We start from the raw sequence: 17864 nt of genomic DNA on the forward strand, positions 1-17864 counted from the left end.
AAGGGAATTCAGAGAGAGATCTGGTCTTTAAAAGAGGGATTACACAGGATCATCCACCGGCTCTTTGCTCAGTGTCAGATATAATGTGCCTGTCTGGAGAAAAGGGAAAGAAGGTAGAAATAACAGATCACAAGTAAGAACCTAAAGTGTTTTATATTTGTTTCAAAGAATAAAAAAGGAAATCAATATTCAACATTTTTACATTCATGAAAAAAACGGTGTTAACATTAACAGACGGGTGAGATATCATTATACTGACATACACTGAACTCCAAAACCATACAAAAATGAAAACTACCTTCATGAGAGACAGTACTTTATCTGCAATGAGTGTAGAAACTGAGTTTATAGAAACGTGTTCCGTCATCTTTTTCCTTTCAGCGACTGATACAAATGTTATTTTAACAGAGAGATACAAGTAGAGTATTACGTATAAAAATAAAACCTTAAAAAAGAGGGAGAAACATCTCCTTTCATTCACAGAATGAATAGAAAACAATAAATTCACCAGGGCTGCTCGATGCCTCGGTCATTTCTACCTTCTACAACACAACGAATCACAAACAACATGGATAACTGTGATGTCTGTGGAGGTCTCTGTCCGACTGACGGCCAATTTCAATCAATCCTCTTTATCTCACAGCGCGGCGGCACATGAAGCGTCTGATTGGCCTGAAATACTCTGGTTCACTGGGCATTACTGAATAAACGCAGGAATGATGGAGTCTGATCGGAACCACATGGGCATAGTGCCATAGAAAGATCCTCAGGTTTACCCCCAGCCATCAGAAGGGGAGTGTATAATACTACCCAGAGGTTTTTAAACATCTACAGTCAATGAAACAGAACCAGTTTTACGTGCTAACGCGCTGAGGAGGCCCCTCTGACCCCTCTGACTCCCCCCCCCACCAACACCAAAACTGACTTGAATATGGAGCGCAGCAAAAACAGTGCAGGGGCAAACGGGTCCACGGCTGTCAGAGGCCTCAGCGTTTGGCTCTCTTGGAAGGGGGCTCCTCTGATTTCTGTGCTCCCCGGGTTCGCACCGCAGGGGGGCTGGCCTCCCGTTTACGGCCCCCCTTAGCCGCCGCGGCCTGGCCCCTCGATCCGCTGCGGGGGGGGAAACAAGCAGCAAGTCAGTGCGTTTGTCTTAAGTGTCGTACGAAAGGCTGTAAATGTTTGTCTTTGTTAATTCAAGAGTTATCCAAGAGAAGTGTTGCAATAACCCCGAACGAGCACAAAGACGGGGGCTCGGCGTGTTTATGTAACCGCTGGACAGAGCAAACGGCGGGAGGCCGATTTCAGAAGAGCGTTTAGGACTTGAGGACTTTTGAAAGTTCAGAAACTAGATGAATTTACATTTTTGACTAAATCTGCTCTGAAACAACACATGGGCAGAATTAAAAGAAATAAAACTAACCCAAAAATAACTAAGTCAGACAGAAGAAATTCATTTTCTCACAGACGTGACGAAAAAAAATGAAACATTTGCATATTCATGAATGAAACAGTGTCCTCCCGAAAACATACGTACTGAGGAGGTGTGTTTCAGAGGATTTCTAACCTGGACATTTTGAGCAATGCATATTTGTTGGGTCCACTGGATTCTACCTGATCTCTAGCAATGGTACTTTTTTATCAACTGGAAAATTAGTGAACAGCTGGAGTGTTGGAAATCAGCCTCTTATCCGTTAAGATGAAGAGACTCAGAAATACAGACGTTTTGAAATGATAGATTGTACTTACCAAAGAATATTGGCTGATTTGTTTTATATTTATAACCTGAAGCTGAAACCAGCATTTGACTATTAGCAAAATAATCCACAACGACCAATGATAATCGATAAACTGTCGGTTATTTTTCCAGCAATCTGGGATATATTTATATTATTCCACAGACCAAAATATGATAAATTAATCAATTAAATAATGGTCAGATTAATAAATAAATAATCACCCCTGGCAGACCAATTAGTCATTAAAATATATATATATATATATATATAATTGATATGTTGTGTCTGTGGTGATCTGTGAGTGTATGGAATAATATGTGTGTGTATAGGAAAATCTATGCAGTTCATTAGTAGGAAAAAAAAAAAATTTTAGGTGCAAAATTGTGATAATTTATGTTGTCAGACTATTTCAGGATTTACTTTGATCATGTAATTAGACACAAAAGCCTCCTCCTCCTAAATCCAATGTATTGTTGATAGACTGTGACAATGCACCTGTAGACTAACTCAGGCTGTTTATCATACCCTCCTTCTCAAACAGCTCGGGCACTGCAACAGGATTTTTCTTATTTTCATTCTGGACGCAAATAACTTGAAAACATTTTGAAAATTCCAGGAAGAGGTTTGGTGAAACGTCCTCTTTCACAGGGCGGCAGGCGAGCAGGCGGGTTTCTGTCGGATTCCCCCAACGAGCTCGCTGGTTCTGCAGAACCTCAGTGAAACAAACTCACCGTGTGCCAGCTGCGGTCTCCTCTTTGCCGCTCTGTCGACTTGCCCGGGTGGAGGGTTTACTTGGCTTGTTTCTGAGAAGCAGTAAAAACAAATATGAAACAACAGTTGTTGCTTTAGTACTAAATCTCCTCGGCTCCGGTTTAATAGGATGTGACAGTGATGATGCCTTCAGAGTGCAAACACTCAGCTGGGAAATTATCAAAGATGCATTCATCACGTCTGACTTCAGAGGACTTCAGCTGTACAGGCTCATGATACAGAGCCTCAGAGTTTTTAGTTGCTGTCTTTGCACTGACGACCTTGATTTCATGACAAGTTATGAAATACAATCCTGTCGTCTGTTGATTTCTCGAGCAGAACTTTTACTGTAGATCATCTTAACAGACAAACTAATCAAACTTTGTTTAAAATGCATGTTTGTGTTCAGACCTGATATGTTCTCAGTATGTTTCTATCAGAACTGTGGTTGTGATTGTTGTGTCCATGAGCTGTTACTTTACCTTTCAGCCTCCAGACGAGACGCTAACCGTGTGGTGGCTCTAGTTGCAGTTCCTTTCCCTTCCTCACCATCCTCCTCCTCTTCCTCTTCATCATTCTGCTCACTTTCTTTGTCTTCTGCCTTTTTCTCTGTGGAAAAGATGAATGACAGTTATGGAAAACAAGGATTTTATTTACGTGGGCTAGAAAAATATTTTGAAATCGACCAATCGCTTTTTTGAATATATTACTTTTGCCTGATAATACTTTCAAGTGAGCAGTAAATGTTCTCACCTGAATCGTCTGTGGCTGCTCCTGCTGCCTTCGAGGGCCGCCCTCTCCGGACACTCCTCTTTGGAGTCATGTCCTGGTCCTCCTGCTGCTGCTCCTCCTCAACCTGGAGAGATAAAAAAAACAGGCTCTTACTAAAACATATCGTTTACATGAATCAGATTTCGGTTTCTTGGGTGAAAAGAATAAACAAGACACTATTAGACTTTTAAAGGAAAGCAGTTCAAATCAAATAGTTCATTGTCACTAAACAAAGCTGAATCAATGGATTCAGGATATTTCAAACTAACATTTATATTAATATGCAAACGTACATCATCTGGTTTCCTCTCGCTGCTGCTGCCCTCCTCTTTGACCTCCTCCTGATCCTCTGACCGACTCACTGAAGAAGCACCTGAAAAAAGTAATATACCATTCAGAGACAACAATTATTCAAGTAACTTGTTCTTTATAACTGATGTGTTTAAAGGCCTCTGCTCTAATTTCACTCTTATATGACTAATATCTTTTAATGTGGGTGATTGTATGTGAGCTTTCTTACCACTGTCTTTTTCTGACTCATGCTCACTTTGCTCCTGTTGATTGTTTTCCTCCTCCTCCTCCATCTTGTCTTCCTGGGTTTCCTATATGAACACACATCAAGACACACAAATTGCAATGTGGATAAAGGAAACTTTATCTTTCATGAAAGGGATAAAGGAAGTGGATAGAGATGGAGAAACCAGGATCCCGAAGAGATATCATAACAACAACTCTCACCTCCACAGATTCATCCAGCTCTTCTGACCTCTTTCTCTTCAGTGATGGTTTACCTGGAACACAAATATAATTGATGAAATCTACTTCACGCTTTTGCTCATCATCTCTTCCTGAATACGATCAGCCAGAAAATGTTTTGTTTAGTTTTACTAATGGAAAAGATCCCAGTCCCCCCTCATAAGAACTCCAGCTGACATATTACAGGTTGTTTTACAGGTTGTTAACAGTGATGACAGCGAAGTAGAAACACGCAAATTTGTGCACAAATTAACAGTTGAGATTTGGTTCACTTATTCTTTATGTTGGTAATTTTATCTCGGACATGTGACTTGAATTTAAGAACTAACTTACGAATTTCAGTCGTCTCTTTTGAGCCTGACTTCCCTGCGTCTTCACATTCATCTGGAACAGGAGTCAGCAGGTGGACCGGACTTCCCTGTTCATCACTTTCCTTTGGTGCACTTTGATCTCCAGTTGTCTAGAAATTGGGAAATTAAAAAAATTAAATTAAATTCATCGATCCTGTTGAAATAAATCAGGCATTTATATTTATGAGCCTGATCAAGTTTAAGGGGACTGTTGTAGAATTTTCTACGGAGCCAATTGGATGCAGGACACCAATTTGGTCCATAGGTGTCATCATTGTGCTTTAAGTTACTTGTCATATTGGTAAGAACTTTCACTCAAGGGACACATGTTGAACATCGAACAGTGTCCGAAGCACAACAAATAAACCTGGTACTGTTACATGTTAAATACACGTCACACTGTTCTCAACAAACCTTCTCTTCAGGTTTGTCTGAAGTGGTTTGATCAGCGTCCTCCACCTCTTTACCGTCGTCTTTCTTCTGATTATCTGAAGTCAAAAACCAACAATAGAAACTTAAGATACTTGTAAATAATTCTATACTTAACGACGCCCATATTTCTTATTTAAAGGAAGCCGTTTACCAGCAGTGGTTTCTTTGGATGCGGCTCCTGAACGTCTCCCCCTGCGACTCGGAGCCTCCTCAGACTTTTCCGGTTCTTTAGGTCGGTCCTTCTCCATCTCCTCTGATGATCTGGATGATCGTCCCCTGCGAGGTGTTTTGACCTCTACGACCTTCTCCGGCTCCGTTTCCTGTTAATATAATTTTTCAAAGTGAGCTAAACAATATCGACTCAAGTTAAACTGAAAAATGAACCCACAAGGGTTGATATTTTTTACATTACTACGATGAAGTTTGTATTTACCTCAGCAGAAGGTTGCTTCTTACTTTGCTTCTCATCCGTTTCCTCACCTGATGAAATACAAAAACATATTAATAATCGGTTAAAACCCTCATCAAGACAGGTCAGTTACTCAGTGGATTCAGTTCATCCATATGCGGTTTAAGGTTTATATTGTTTTCAGAAATTATTATTAAAAAGCTAATTAATATTAATTCTTAAATCTTATGACAATTCAAATAGTAACATGGTTGCACAAGGTCAGACAAAAGAGATTTGTATAATCTCTGAATCTTTGCTACTTTACCAGATTCTTTTACTGCTGCATCTTTCTGACTGGACAGTTTTCTTTTACGTCTTCCTCTTCCCTCCGTCTTCTCCTCCTACAAAGTAAAACGGGCATTAGAACAGACTGAAAGTTAGCAACACCTACATTCACATAATTACGATCTGAATTTCATCAACGCAGTTCTCGAAAGAAAATGACCTTCTCTGACAGGGTGGATCCGTTCTCATCGTCCTGGCTGTCTGTGCTGGAGATGCTACCTGAAAAATACAAACAAATAGAGATGAATGAGTGAAGTGGAAGACAAAAGCATAACTTTAAGTAATAATACACACATAAATAAACCCATAATCCCTGTAACCCATCTCCTGCAGACTTTTTCAAACTGTAAATATCTAATTCTATAATATTATTAATTCAAGTGTTCAAAACTCTTTCTATAGGTCACATGACTCACTGATCTGTTTGACGAGTTTGGGTTGAGGCCCAGGTTCTGTGACCTCCTCCGTCTTCTCTGGAACATCAGTTTCCATCTAAACAAAGTTCATCACAACAACAGGTCAACAAAGTAAAACATCATTCAATGTGAATATTAAGTTTGTAACCAGGAGAGTGTTTGAACACTTACAGTTTCATTCTTCTCATCTGCAACATTTTCTTCCTCCTGCTTCTTACTCTCAGGTTGAACTAGTGGTGAAAAGAGGTTAGAACATGGATTTTGATTAATTCCCTTAAGATTTTCATTGCATAAAGTTCTATTGTTTTGTGTTTATTGTATCTGTTAAGATAAAATATTTACTGTTGTCCGTTTCCATCTTGGCCTGGTTCTCCTCAGCGACCTCCTCCTTCGCCTATTGAAAAATATATTTGGAACTTTTGTCTCAATTGAAAACACGCGATTAAAATTTGTGAAACACTGATCCCCATCCTCACCTCGGGGCTCGTCTTTGAGTCTGAAGGATCTGGATCACATTGATCTACATTAAGGAATGGGTATTAAATGAATGGGTAAAACGAAAACCATGTTGTTCTTTTAAACAAGTCACAAGATTTCAAGCAGTCACCTTGTTTACTGGAAATGTCGGAGACTTGTTCTGGGGGATCAGAAACAGCAGCCTCTGTGTCTTCCTCTGCGTTTTCTGTGACCTCTTCTGTCTCAGACGCAGCAGCATCAGCAGCTGAACTGTCTAAGAAAGTAAAGAAGTAGAATCTGTTATCTATACTGTAAACATTGCATATATTCATGCCACTGAATGTTTTATATTATACAAATGATTTTGTACAACAGCTTGTGTATATCTTTTGGGAATGGTTTTCATATAAGCCATTACTGTGTTCTACCACACCCCCAAATTAATTCAATTATGTATTTATGTTGTGTGAAATAAACCTAACCTGTTTCTCATTTTCATATTCACAAAAACGATTATATTTGCACATACAACAGAAAAATACATCAGGAAAGATTCAGCTGAAATAAGTAAAGTTACCTTCTTTGTGCGCTGCTGGTGACGCCATCTTTTCATCTAACTGCACTTCAGGAGAAATTTCTCCCACGTTGACTTCATCGTCTTTCGAAGAAGCCAGAGGTTCAGTCGAGGTGGTGTCGTCCTCCTGTGAGACAATATTTCAATTAGTTACTTTTCTTTTGATCAAAACGACGTTTACTGGGACCAGCAAAATTGTTTAATGCATTTTAATTTCACAAAGATGAAATGCATCTTTACCTTTGGAGAAAGACTCTCAGAACTTTCAACCTTTGACACAACCGTTTCTCCCTCAGACTCATCTAGAAGAAGATTCATATTTAGGATTTTAATTATGGAAACATTCTGACAGATTACAGAGATAATTATAAGCATCTTCCTTCTTTTCACACATACCTGCACGTTTTGGTTTTTCATCAACAATCTCAGCAGTTTGTTGAGATGGAGTCGGTGACGTCTCAGTGGCTGTGATCTCAGCTACAGCAGCTGTTTGCTCGTCTGCTGTAGGACGCGGCTCTTCCTCTTCAGCCACAGTTGTCTCCATGGGTTGTGCGGCTGTCGGTTCCACTTCTGCTTCTACCTTCGTATCTTGACTTACTAACCTTTTGGCCATCGCGCTGGCAGGATCCATGGACAGCAGAGTGAGAGCTGCCTCTTTCATTTTCATGTCGGCATCGTGAAGCGTTATCTCAGTGGTCACCTCCTCTTGAATGTTCTCAGGTGGAAGTCTGGCCTCTGCTGAGGTGCAGACGGCCATGAGAGCCAGCAGGGCGTCGGCCTCGGCCGGCACAGCGGGCACGTCGCCCAGACCAGACTCTGTTTCTCCCTCGGTCGGCTCGGGGGTGATGTCACTTAATGCGTCGCAGGTGTCGTCTGAGAACGAGGTGGTGACGGTGGTGGTGACGGGCTCAGAGTCTGTGCTCGTGTCCTGGGGAAGAGTTTGTTTCTTCTGTGGCTCTTCTGCCTCAACACTCACTGAGGAAGTGGAGGACTTCGAAGATTTATCGGACTTTTCCAGTTTGTCCTCTTTCTGTGTTTTCTTCTCTTCTTGACTCTCATCTTTCTTTTCTGGGACTTTTTCCTTCTTCTCTAGTTTTTTCTTTGCACTCTTAACTTCTGGTTTCTCGTGTGATGGCTCTTCAGGTGCTTTCTTCTGTTCCTTCACGTTCGCCTCTTTTTTCTTCTCCTTCGTGGCCTCAGCTTTGCTGACAGATGCACTTCCTGCACTTTTGACTTCTGAACTCTGAACTTTCTTATCGGTCTTTAATAACAATGGAGTCTTAGTTTCCTCTTTGGATTTTGATTTAGATTTTTCCAGGATTCTTACTTTCTCTGTTGTCTTGACTTTTTTGGGATCTTTCTCTGTTTCAGAGCTGGACTTCTTCTGATTGTCTTGATCTGGTTTAGTCTTCTCCTTCTCGCTCTCTTTATTATCCGTTGCAGGTTTGAGTTTTTCTGCTGGCCTGTCCTCAGTGTGGCTCTTGGACCTTTTCAGGCCTTCCTTGGGATGTTTATCCTTCTTCCTGCTGCCGTCTGACCCAGGCTCCATGTCAGACCGATCCTCGGAGGAACCAGCAGAGTCCGGGCGGAGCAGAGGCTTGAAATCCATTTTAACTGAAGTTTTCTCTCCTTTAGTCTTTTCCCTTTCCTTGCTTTTATCCTTTTCCCTAACTTTGTCCTTTTGTTTGTCCTTCTCTGCCTTGACAGCCTCAGTGGATGCAGCTTTCACCTTCTTTGGACCCTCGTCAGCGACGCCGTCAGACGCCTTTACTGTCATTTTCTTCTCACTTTTAACCTTTGGTTTCCTCTCACCTTTCTCTTCAGAGGGACCTTTCACACCTTCCTTGTGCTGAGATTCTTCTGCCTGGTGTTCATATTTCTTCTCCTGCTTTTGTTTGAGTTTGGCACATTCATCTGAGAAGCTGCGCTCTTTCTCCTTGCGTTCCTTGGAGTGAGGTTCTTTACGCGACGGACGGTCGAACTTTCCGAGTGACCGTTGTTTAAGAACCTCCTGGGAACCTTGCTCCAAATCCAGGATGAAGGAATGTGTCCGGCTTTTTTCAGAGACCTTTTTGGTTTCACTGGAATCTTCTGAAACGCTGCCGCTCGTCCTTCTGTGTCTCTCGTCAGATGAGGCAGATTCTGAGAGATTTCTTATCAATTTTGGTTGTGGGGTCTTTGAGGTAGAAGATTTCCCTTCCTGATTTCAAAGAACAACAAAACACAATGCTGCTTTATTACACTTCACCAATCCAAAGACACAATCATGACCTGCGGTGAATCTGCTTTACTCTCGACAGGTTTCACATACCACTTTCCTGGATCCCTCTCCTCCTGTGTCTCCTTTCTTCCTGCTAGTTACATCTCCCTCTTTCCTGAAGCAGAAAATAATGCTTTCATTGTAGAGAGTGTATGCTGCAGCGATTATAGGAATTAGAATCTGAGCTTTGGATGACGTACCTCGAGTCTAGTTTCCTCTTCCTGTTGAGAGCCATCTTTTTCTCCAGAACTTTCCTTTCTTTGCGAGCCTCTTTTGCCCTGGGTCGCTCCGCCCCCGCAGAGTCCCCACTCTTTTGTTTTCTCCGATCTGTGTTGGAAATAAGGCTGGTTAATGATGTGACAGTGAAAGTACACACACATCATTTGAAGACTTGTCTATAAGATGGGGATAATGGGAACGCACAGCAGGACCGAGCAACATAACACAACACTGCTATTTAATTTCTATGACTTAAAGTGGGAGCACGTTTGAAGAGAATCTCTGAGCAACTGTAGTGATGACAGAAACAAAGCTGTGACGAGAGAGACTAAAAGTTGAAGGTAAGAAATTTAAGCCCAAGTAACAGAAAATGTTTTTTTCTGTGAAAAGGATTTTTTCTGTTACCAGACTAAACCTCTAAAATTTCCGGCTGCTGAACTCAAAACATGGGATGAGAAGAATGGACGAAGACTCTGAATGAAATACAGCCCACAGCTTTCAAACTACTTGACAGTAGATGGCCAACACGTGATAAACAGAATTACCTTGTTCTTCAGCCTGTGCTGCTTTCTGTTTACGCCTCTCTTCCATTCGCTCTCTGTTCTGTTGTCTCTTGAAGAGCCGGTCCTCTTTGTCTTTCGCCTATGAGTCACAGTAAAGGAAACAGACAGAGAAGAATGATGAAGGAGCATAAAAATATGTATGTGTTCCAGTTCGTGATCAATTAATTAACCAGCAACTTACTGCAGATCTCCGACGTTCCTCCACAGTGATTTCATCGTCCGAGTCGCTATAGTATCGGGAGTAGAGGAAGGGCTTGTGGACGTAGGCCTTTCTGCGAGGCTTTCGCTCCTCTTCTCCGGAAGCGTCTTTCTCTCCTGCTCTCTCATCTTGATCTAGTGAAAAACACAAACAAGAGCTCACAATCAAGCATCTGTAATAGAGGCCATATTGAACACTTCATGATACAGTTAATTTTCATGATCTGAAATCTTAAACACAAGTAAAAAGGTTGAGACCATCAGATGAAAGTTCCCCTTCTTTGGACGAGTCCGACGGCAGCTCCTCATCCTCACTTTCCTCCTCGAATGACGACAGGTCGCTGGTGTGGACAGAGCTCACTGTGATGTCACTCAGGCCATCCAGGTCGGAGTCCTCCAGAGAGTATTCTATAGTGTGATCAAATATATAGTTGAAGAAGGAACCAGAGTCAGCTGATCAACTATCTGCACATCTCTTACAAATATTCACATTCATGCTTTAAAAACAAAGAATGGGGCGAGGCAACGGTGGATCAGATATCCATAAAAATGACAAATGTATTTATTATTCTCCATTGACAAATCTGAAGCTGACATAATTGAATGCCATCAGAATTCCCTAAAGCCTGCTGTGAGATTGTCACATTGATACGCGTAACCAACATATAAAATAAGCTAATCCTAACATATTCAGAGCTAGAACAAGCTAAAACTCAAGATGTCTTGGTTGATAAATTACTTTAACGTGCTGACACAATAACACATCATTTTTTAACAAATAATTGAAAAAGAAATGTGGTTTTATGAGGAATAGGTTCTGAAGGCAGGTTGCTTTGCCTGAATTTACAGAACCATGCAGAGAACCGATGAGCTCACCTTCCTTGATCCTCTCTTTGGCTTTCTGCTTTGCCTGACATGTCGATTTCTGGATTTCATCGTCCTGCTTTTCTTCCGAATGTTTGATTCGGTTGGCTGCCTTTTCTTTCTCCTCTTCCGTCTGCTCCAGAGCTCCTGCCTCCTCCTCCTCCATCTTCACCTCTTCTATTGACCCCTCTTTTCCCAGATCCATCTGGTTCTGAGTGTCCTCCGTCTTCACTTCCAGCACCTGGATCTCAGATGCCACCTTCATTACCTCTGACTCTTCCCAGGTTGTACCTTCATCGAGGCTGTCTCCCTCCTCCACAATGACCATGTCCTGCTCGCCGTCCTCCACCAGATCCATGTCGTCGTCTGAAGCTTGGCCTCTAAATCCTTTCTCGGTGCCTGAGCTGGCCCGGACACTCGCTTCCTGATTGAGAGAAGTGATTGTGTCCAGGATGGACATGGCGTCACTGGCTGCAGTGGTCGTTGGAGCAGACGATGAGGCTGTGAACATATGAATATGTTAACAGCTGTTAAATGTGCGATTTGATTGGAAACTAATTTCAAACCACAGGATGAAGAGGGAGAAACATTTTTCTCCTTTACTGGTCAAACATCCATAGCTAGACATGATGTGTTGTTTACCCTGCTCAGGAATGCTGCTGTCTGGTTTGGACTCTGGTAAAGGGGGCGGGGGCAGTGGCTCTTCAGAGTAGCTGCCCGGCGACAGAAATTCACGAACCACCCTCTCCACTTGTGGCCGGAAAATGTGGTTGATTTTGGGATCCACCACCTGGGCCACGATCCTGTCCACCCCCTGCTCCAGCATCCCGGATCTAAGAAGAACAGTTTGATTTGTACATTAAAACTAGACATTTAACCTCTAAGACTGCAAAAACAACGGTCCATGGTCACTTACTGGAGCACCAGCTGTCTGATGTTGTTTCTCAGCTGGTTCTTGTTCAGATGTGGGCTCCATGTGTGGTTAGAGAGGTGATTGGACACAAAGTTGTCCACTCTTTGTTTCAGGTTCAAGTAAGCGGGCTGCAGGAGAAAAGGCAAGAAAGTGATCACAGATAAGAGGCAATTACCAACAACTTTGGATCAGTTACTTGGGCCATAACTTTGATATCTGGTAAAAAAGCTTCTGATAAAGAATTCATCCACATATTTCTGTGTGGTAACTGGTTCAACTGGCAATAATAAAAACGGATCATTTCACAAAACTTTTTCATTCAATGCTTTATGGTCACTTCTGTATTTAGTCAATTTGGTCCAGCGTGCAAGGTGTTAAACTCCAGACATAAATAAATACATGTTTGATTTGCAGATGTAACATCACAAACCAGAAACACAACGAGCTGCCACAGAAATGCATCTCAACTGTTAAACGTGAGGATTTAACATCACCTTCCTCCCCTAGCCTCTGACTTCAAATAGTAATAAATGAATAGGAATGAATTAAAAATTGTAGCTAGCTAACATGTTAGCCCTTGACATGTAGCTACAGCTCCCTGTTAGCAGAAGCAGTAAACTAATGAACAACACTGTTTGTTTACTACTAGCATGTTTGTTTACTGCTAGCATAAAGCTAAACGAGCTCCAGAATCAAACCTGCACCTGCAGAACAGAAAAAACCTGCTCTAACCGCTTCCTGAATTGAGACTTTATTCTTAAACATCCCGGGATCGTCGGGTTGTGAAGAAGTTTACCTTCGTATCGACGTCTGCCAGACATTCCCTCCTGAACTGGTCGAAGAGCCCCTGGGTTTTCAAATGACTGACGATCATGGAGACGAGCTGCGGGTCTCCCGGTGGTAGACCCGCCATGTCTGAGTCGAGCGGAGGGTAAACTGGTTAAACGAGAGAACACTGGTACAACACGGGCTCATATCAGACCGGGACGCGTCTCGTCTCTGTTGTGGTTCATGAAGTTCGAGTCAAGCTGGAGGCGGAAGTGAACTGTAACATCGTGATTGTGAACCGGAAGAGCTTTCAAAACGCGGTTTCCCCTACCAAAGTAAAAGTTCAGTAAGCGAGAGGGAAATTAGATTCTAGCTCAATGCAATGATTTATGTTTAATTATGTAAATTCTCAATTTTGAGGGAAACGAAGATAACAACAAAATAAGATGTTTGCATTTTTTTCTATTTAAACTAAAAATTGAAAGAAAGGGACGATTTCCTGTTTTTGTATAATTACAATTATCAAATTTAATATTATTTAAAGAAATCCTTGAAAGGTGACACATATATTTCCCCTCAGCCTTGTGACTTTCACTGCCTGTATGTCAAGTTTCAAAAGCTTTTACTGTAGAAATTTAGAGAAACTTGAAGGGAAGATTTGCTTCTTTTTAATTTTATCACTCGAATCTTGCTCATATTTTTTTATATTTATTTATCCTTGAGAGGTGACACAGATATTTCACCTGAATCTTGTTCATGGTGACCCCCACTGCCTGTATGTCAAGTTTCAGAAGCTTTTACTCTAAGTTTAGAGAAGGTTGAAGGGAAACTTAAAAAAGGCTAGTGTGGCTGTATAATTTGTTATTGGTTTGTAGTCACTAGATCACATGAAGATATAACAAACGTACCCTATGTATGAATGTTATGTAATAGTGGGGTATCTTATATTTAAAACTCTCTGTAGACGTGTTAACTTTAACAAACACAGTTGTGCATTGTGGTTATTTAGCGACCTCTAGCGTTCTGATCCATATACAGTCTATGGTTCGGATCGAACAACCGATATTCACGTTAAAGGACGCTGAATTAACGGTGATTAACGACAGCACGCGCTCAGTGAGGAGACGCTGGATCATGTGTTCAAGAAATAAAAGTAAATTAAACGAAATCAAAATTATGGCAGCGGCGGGATTCGAACCCGCGCCTCCGAGGAGACTGGAGCCTTAATCCAGCGCCTTAGACCGCTCGGCCACGCTACCCCCATGACGACATAAGAATCATACATTGTACAAATACTACTCAATATATCATATGTTGTAACACATATGTAGGAATCCACATCAATGGTAACAAATCACTTTTGTAAATTTTGCTGATTCTGTATTCGACCACTTGCTTAGTAATAATTTGTATTACAATGATAGGTTGTGGTTACAGAACCTATGTGAATAAGGCAAATCATTTTCTAGATGTCCACAAATCCTTTTATATCATTTATTAGAGTTTGAAGAACAGTCTTCAGGGAAACAAAACACACTTTCCACCCAATCCCTCAGTACACATCATCTTTAACTATTAGAGAATATATTCAGCATGAGGCAGACGGACGAACAGCACTTTAGAGTCAGCCCCATCAGATACATAAATCCAAAACAGATTTTCATTTTAAAAAAGGAGCAGAAAAGATTTGATAATAAAATAACAAACACCTCAGAGGCAAAGTACTAGACATAGATAATAACACCACACTGTACAACATAAAAAGTCGGTATGCATGTATACCCATCATAAAATGTGCCAGAATAATGGCAGTTTAAAGCCAATGGCAGTGAAGTCAAAAGGTGCCGCCCCAGAGTCTCTTGTGGAGGATATAAAACACCCCTCAGAGGGAGGTAAGAAGGCTGGCCAGGTGGACTCAGGATTTCTTGGAAGGGTAGGTCGGGGGTAGGAGCCGGTGGGAGTTGGCGCGCACCCATGGATGGTCGATGACGCTCTGTAGTGAGAGGCGGTCGATGGGGTTGTGGCGAAGCAGCTTGGAGATCAGGTCCCGGGCACCATCTGAGACAACCTTCGGGAATTTCAAATCCACCTGGAAATGGCAAGAAGATACTTTTTCATTTAATCAAGCGTCAGCAAAACCATAAGATTCCAATTCATTAGACTCTTTGCAGAAATAGATAATTTATGCAAGATTTCTGGAAAGAAATTTGTAAATTTCCTGAAACACTATAAACATTAAAAAGATAAATTGTTTCAATTGTCCAGATAGCTCATACGACTAAAAGACTGGCTCATATTTTTTCATTAGACGCCAAGAAAGAACACCAACCTTCATGATTCTTTTGTATGTGTCTGAATGGCTGGCGGTTTCAAAAGGGGGGTTGCCCACTAGGCATTCATAGCAGAGGACCCCAATGCACCACAGGTCCACCTTCTCACTGTGGGTGTGGCCCTCAATCATCTCTGGGGGGAGGTAATCCAGTGTCCCACACATGGTGCGGCGTCTGAGAAGGTGTAAAACAAGAGGTGAGCAGGAAGTAGCAACAGTTTCTAATGGAGCACAGTGGTGCACTGGTGACGCCGATTCCTCACCTTAGAGAAGGTGCATGAACAGACCAACCAAAGTCTGCAATTTTCAGCTCCCCACGATAGCCGAGAAGCAGGTTCTCTGGCTTGATGTCACGATGAATCACTTTCTTCTCATGGCAGTACATTAAAGCATCCGCTATCTCCTCCATGTACTACAAAATTAAAAAAGGTTAGCTGTGAATTATAACGGCAAAATGCCAACATACATTACAAGCAGTGCACAGGGATTTTTTTTTAGAACTTGGTTATCTCTTACCGTGGCAGTGCGCTGGTCATCAAATCTTCCACATCTCTGCAGCTCTTTGTACATTTCTCCACGTGGGGCATACTCAAGTACTAAGAACACCCTCTTGCGGTCATGGAAATAATTGTAGAAGCGCAGGATGTTCGGGTGCCTGAGGAGAACATTGAGTTTATTTTGAGGTAGCTTGTTGTTGACGATTTAAAGTCGTTTGTGTATTCATGGCACAACCTCAAAACACTCAAAGTGTGATGTAACATGATGTTTTATTTCTTTCAATGACTATTAGATCAAATAAATACATAAATAAAAACATTTGTGATGCAAAACAGTCTTTTTCAGGAGACTTACTTAAGATGAGCTTGAATCTCGATCTCCCTCCTGAGTTGATGCTCCACACCCTCTTTCTCCATCTGTGACTTGAACAACACCTTCAGTGCAACGATGGCCTGCAGCTTCTTTGCTCTCGCAAGGTAGACATTTCCGAACTTGCCCTTCCCCAGTGGTCGACCAATGTCAAAGTCATCAATGGTGACTTTCCTGTGGAAAAGACAGCATACTCATGTTAACCTTTCAAATAGCAGAGGCTCTTGGATGGCTGCTTGAAATCATTCATTAAAAAACACAACTGGAGATGAACTAGTGATTACACTTACCTTGAAGTTAAACTGGAGGATGGGCCAACTAACTCTCTCCCAGGGCCTACAAATGAAAATACAATCAAACAGGCATTTTTCCATAGGACAATTGTTTCTATAAGTAAGGAGGTAGATTTTTTTTACCTGCGATTGCACTTTTGTCTGTTTCTGCTCGAGGCTTCACCAGAACACGCTGTGGCCCGGAAACCATGTTTGGGGTTGCAAACTAAAATTCAAAAAGGCAAAAACACAAACGTGTAGCTATGAGTGACCCGATGACCAGGTTGGAAGGAACTAAAACACATGAAGTTAAACACGGAAAGCAAATCTAAATGTGTTTACAAATATAACTACATACCGGTCTTTGGAACCCCCTGGGCTCATTGTTTTCCTTGTTCTGTAAAGAAATACACAGAGTGGACATTAACTTACAGGGTATTTGAGCGACTGAGTGCGTCTCTCTTGATATTCAGGCGTTATCTTAGCATCGAGTCATGATACTTATTTTAGACAATGCCAGAGGTATGCATGTATCAACTGGTCCTGAGCATACCCAAGATGGCAACTTCCTGTATAGACTGTGGCTGGCTGAGAGGTGAAAGAACACAACTAGTTTCCCTGTTTGCTTGAAGACTTCTTGAATGTCCTTGATTCTCCATGTTCGGATTAGGACTGTACAGATCTGGTATTTTATTATTTCATTTCAGGATGTGTGTCCATGCATCAGATTAGACGATCGCACGAAATAGTGTGTGTAAAGTTGAAAGGTTCCACTACAATGACAATAGAACCATATTTCGGTGCAATATAAAACCTAATTTATTACCACAGCATTGTCATATTTCAGGATGTGATTTAAATCATCCTTAAAGATAAACACAATATCTTCACGTCTCTGTGGTTAAACAATGACGTTAGGCCCCAGTTCAGGTAACACTGTTTACTTGGTACTCGGGCTCTATGCCCTGACCCCAGTTCAACATCAGCGATTCATTTACATTTAAAATCCTCACTTTCGTATTTTTCTTCGTCGTGTGTTCACTTTATATTCAACTTGTTGTCATTGTCCGCTAGCGAGGCGTTATGCTACATGTAAGCTAGCTGTGTAGCGTAGCTCCCAAACCAAACGTTAGCCACGCAACTCTAACCCGCGTCCACCTAGAGAAACGGTTACATGTTCCGAGTGAAGGTAAAGTTCTCGTTTCACCACCAGAACCATTGAATCCTTGATAGTTACCTGCATGGTGGCGAACACACGGAGCGTTTACTCAGTGAAGCTCAGTCCGCTGGTTTCTGCTTCCTGCGCCGCCAACGTTTTCAAAAAGCCAGCCTCACCACACGCGATTGGTTGGTGCGTCTCACACGGAAGGCTCCCATTGGCCCGAGTCACTGCGGGAGCGAGCGTGTGATTGGTGTAAACCGGTGCTACTCAGACAGCGACCCGCCTTCTTCTCCTTTCCCCTTTCTAACAACAATGGCGATGTGTTTAAAATATGTATTCTTAATTTGAGATGTAAATATTAAAACTTTTTTATTCCACTATTGAAACCAATCGTTTTTCAGAATAACGAAACTCTTAAAACAAGTAAAGATCTAATTAACTATTCAAATGAAGGTACATTTCTTTCTTTAAT

At 41.7% G+C, this 17864-nt stretch overlaps 2 protein-coding genes and 1 non-coding gene across 3 annotated transcripts; all 3 read right to left on the reverse strand.

Moving 5' to 3' along the window:
- Positions 1-134: 134 nt before the first annotated feature.
- Positions 135-13046, reverse strand: bod1l1 (biorientation of chromosomes in cell division 1-like 1). The gene is made up of 30 exons (XM_053429146.1): positions 12791-13046; positions 11998-12122; positions 11724-11914; positions 11094-11582; positions 10476-10625; positions 10201-10352; positions 10002-10098; positions 9438-9564; positions 9289-9352; positions 7374-9177; positions 7218-7279; positions 6981-7104; positions 6555-6677; positions 6424-6467; positions 6290-6341; positions 6119-6177; positions 5948-6023; positions 5692-5750; positions 5512-5587; positions 5229-5275; positions 4947-5115; positions 4778-4851; positions 4347-4473; positions 3996-4048; positions 3778-3859; positions 3551-3630; positions 3240-3342; positions 2969-3095; positions 2468-2539; positions 135-1110 (listed from the first exon to the last, which is right to left on the reverse strand). The coding sequence occupies exons 1-30, from the start codon at positions 12905-12907 to the stop codon at positions 987-989; spliced, it is 5049 nt and encodes a 1682-aa protein (XP_053285121.1). The 5' UTR covers positions 12908-13046; the 3' UTR covers positions 135-986.
- Positions 13047-13939: 893 nt separating this feature from the next.
- Positions 13940-14021, reverse strand: trnal-aag (transfer RNA leucine (anticodon AAG)). Its single transcript has one exon. It is a non-coding gene; the product is annotated as a tRNA-Leu (tRNA).
- Positions 14022-14242: 221 nt separating this feature from the next.
- On the reverse strand, positions 14243-17560 carry aurkb (aurora kinase B). Its single transcript, XM_053428975.1, has 9 exons — positions 17468-17560; positions 16589-16627; positions 16375-16456; positions 16249-16294; positions 15944-16132; positions 15608-15746; positions 15355-15503; positions 15092-15266; positions 14243-14851 (listed from the first exon to the last, which is right to left on the reverse strand). The coding sequence occupies exons 1-9, from the start codon at positions 17471-17473 to the stop codon at positions 14678-14680; spliced, it is 999 nt and encodes a 332-aa protein (XP_053284950.1). The 5' UTR covers positions 17474-17560; the 3' UTR covers positions 14243-14677.
- Positions 17561-17864: the final 304 nt, after the last annotated feature.

This window comes from Pleuronectes platessa, chromosome 8 (genome assembly GCF_947347685.1).
Source record: "Pleuronectes platessa chromosome 8, fPlePla1.1, whole genome shotgun sequence".
Lineage (NCBI taxonomy): Eukaryota > Metazoa > Chordata > Actinopteri > Pleuronectiformes > Pleuronectidae > Pleuronectes > Pleuronectes platessa.

Coding starts and splice junctions, on each gene's coding strand:
- bod1l1 (XM_053429146.1), bottom strand. CDS start 12,907: ATGGCGGGTCTACCACCGGGAGACCCGCAGCTCGTCTCCATGATCGTC. Junction 6,678..6,980: donor ACCAGCAGCGCACAAAGAAG/GTAACTTTACTT, acceptor TTACTTTCTTAG/ACAGTTCAGCTGCTGATGCT. Junction 5,116..5,228: donor AGAAGCAACCTTCTGCTGAG/GTAAATACAAAC, acceptor TTATATTAACAG/GAAACGGAGCCGGAGAAGGT.
- aurkb (XM_053428975.1), bottom strand. Junction 15,747..15,943: donor GAGATTCAAGCTCATCTTAA/GTAAGTCTCCTG, acceptor TGTTCTCCTCAG/GCACCCGAACATCCTGCGCT. Junction 14,852..15,091: donor CATACAAAAGAATCATGAAG/GTTGGTGTTCTT, acceptor TGCCATTTCCAG/GTGGATTTGAAATTCCCGAA.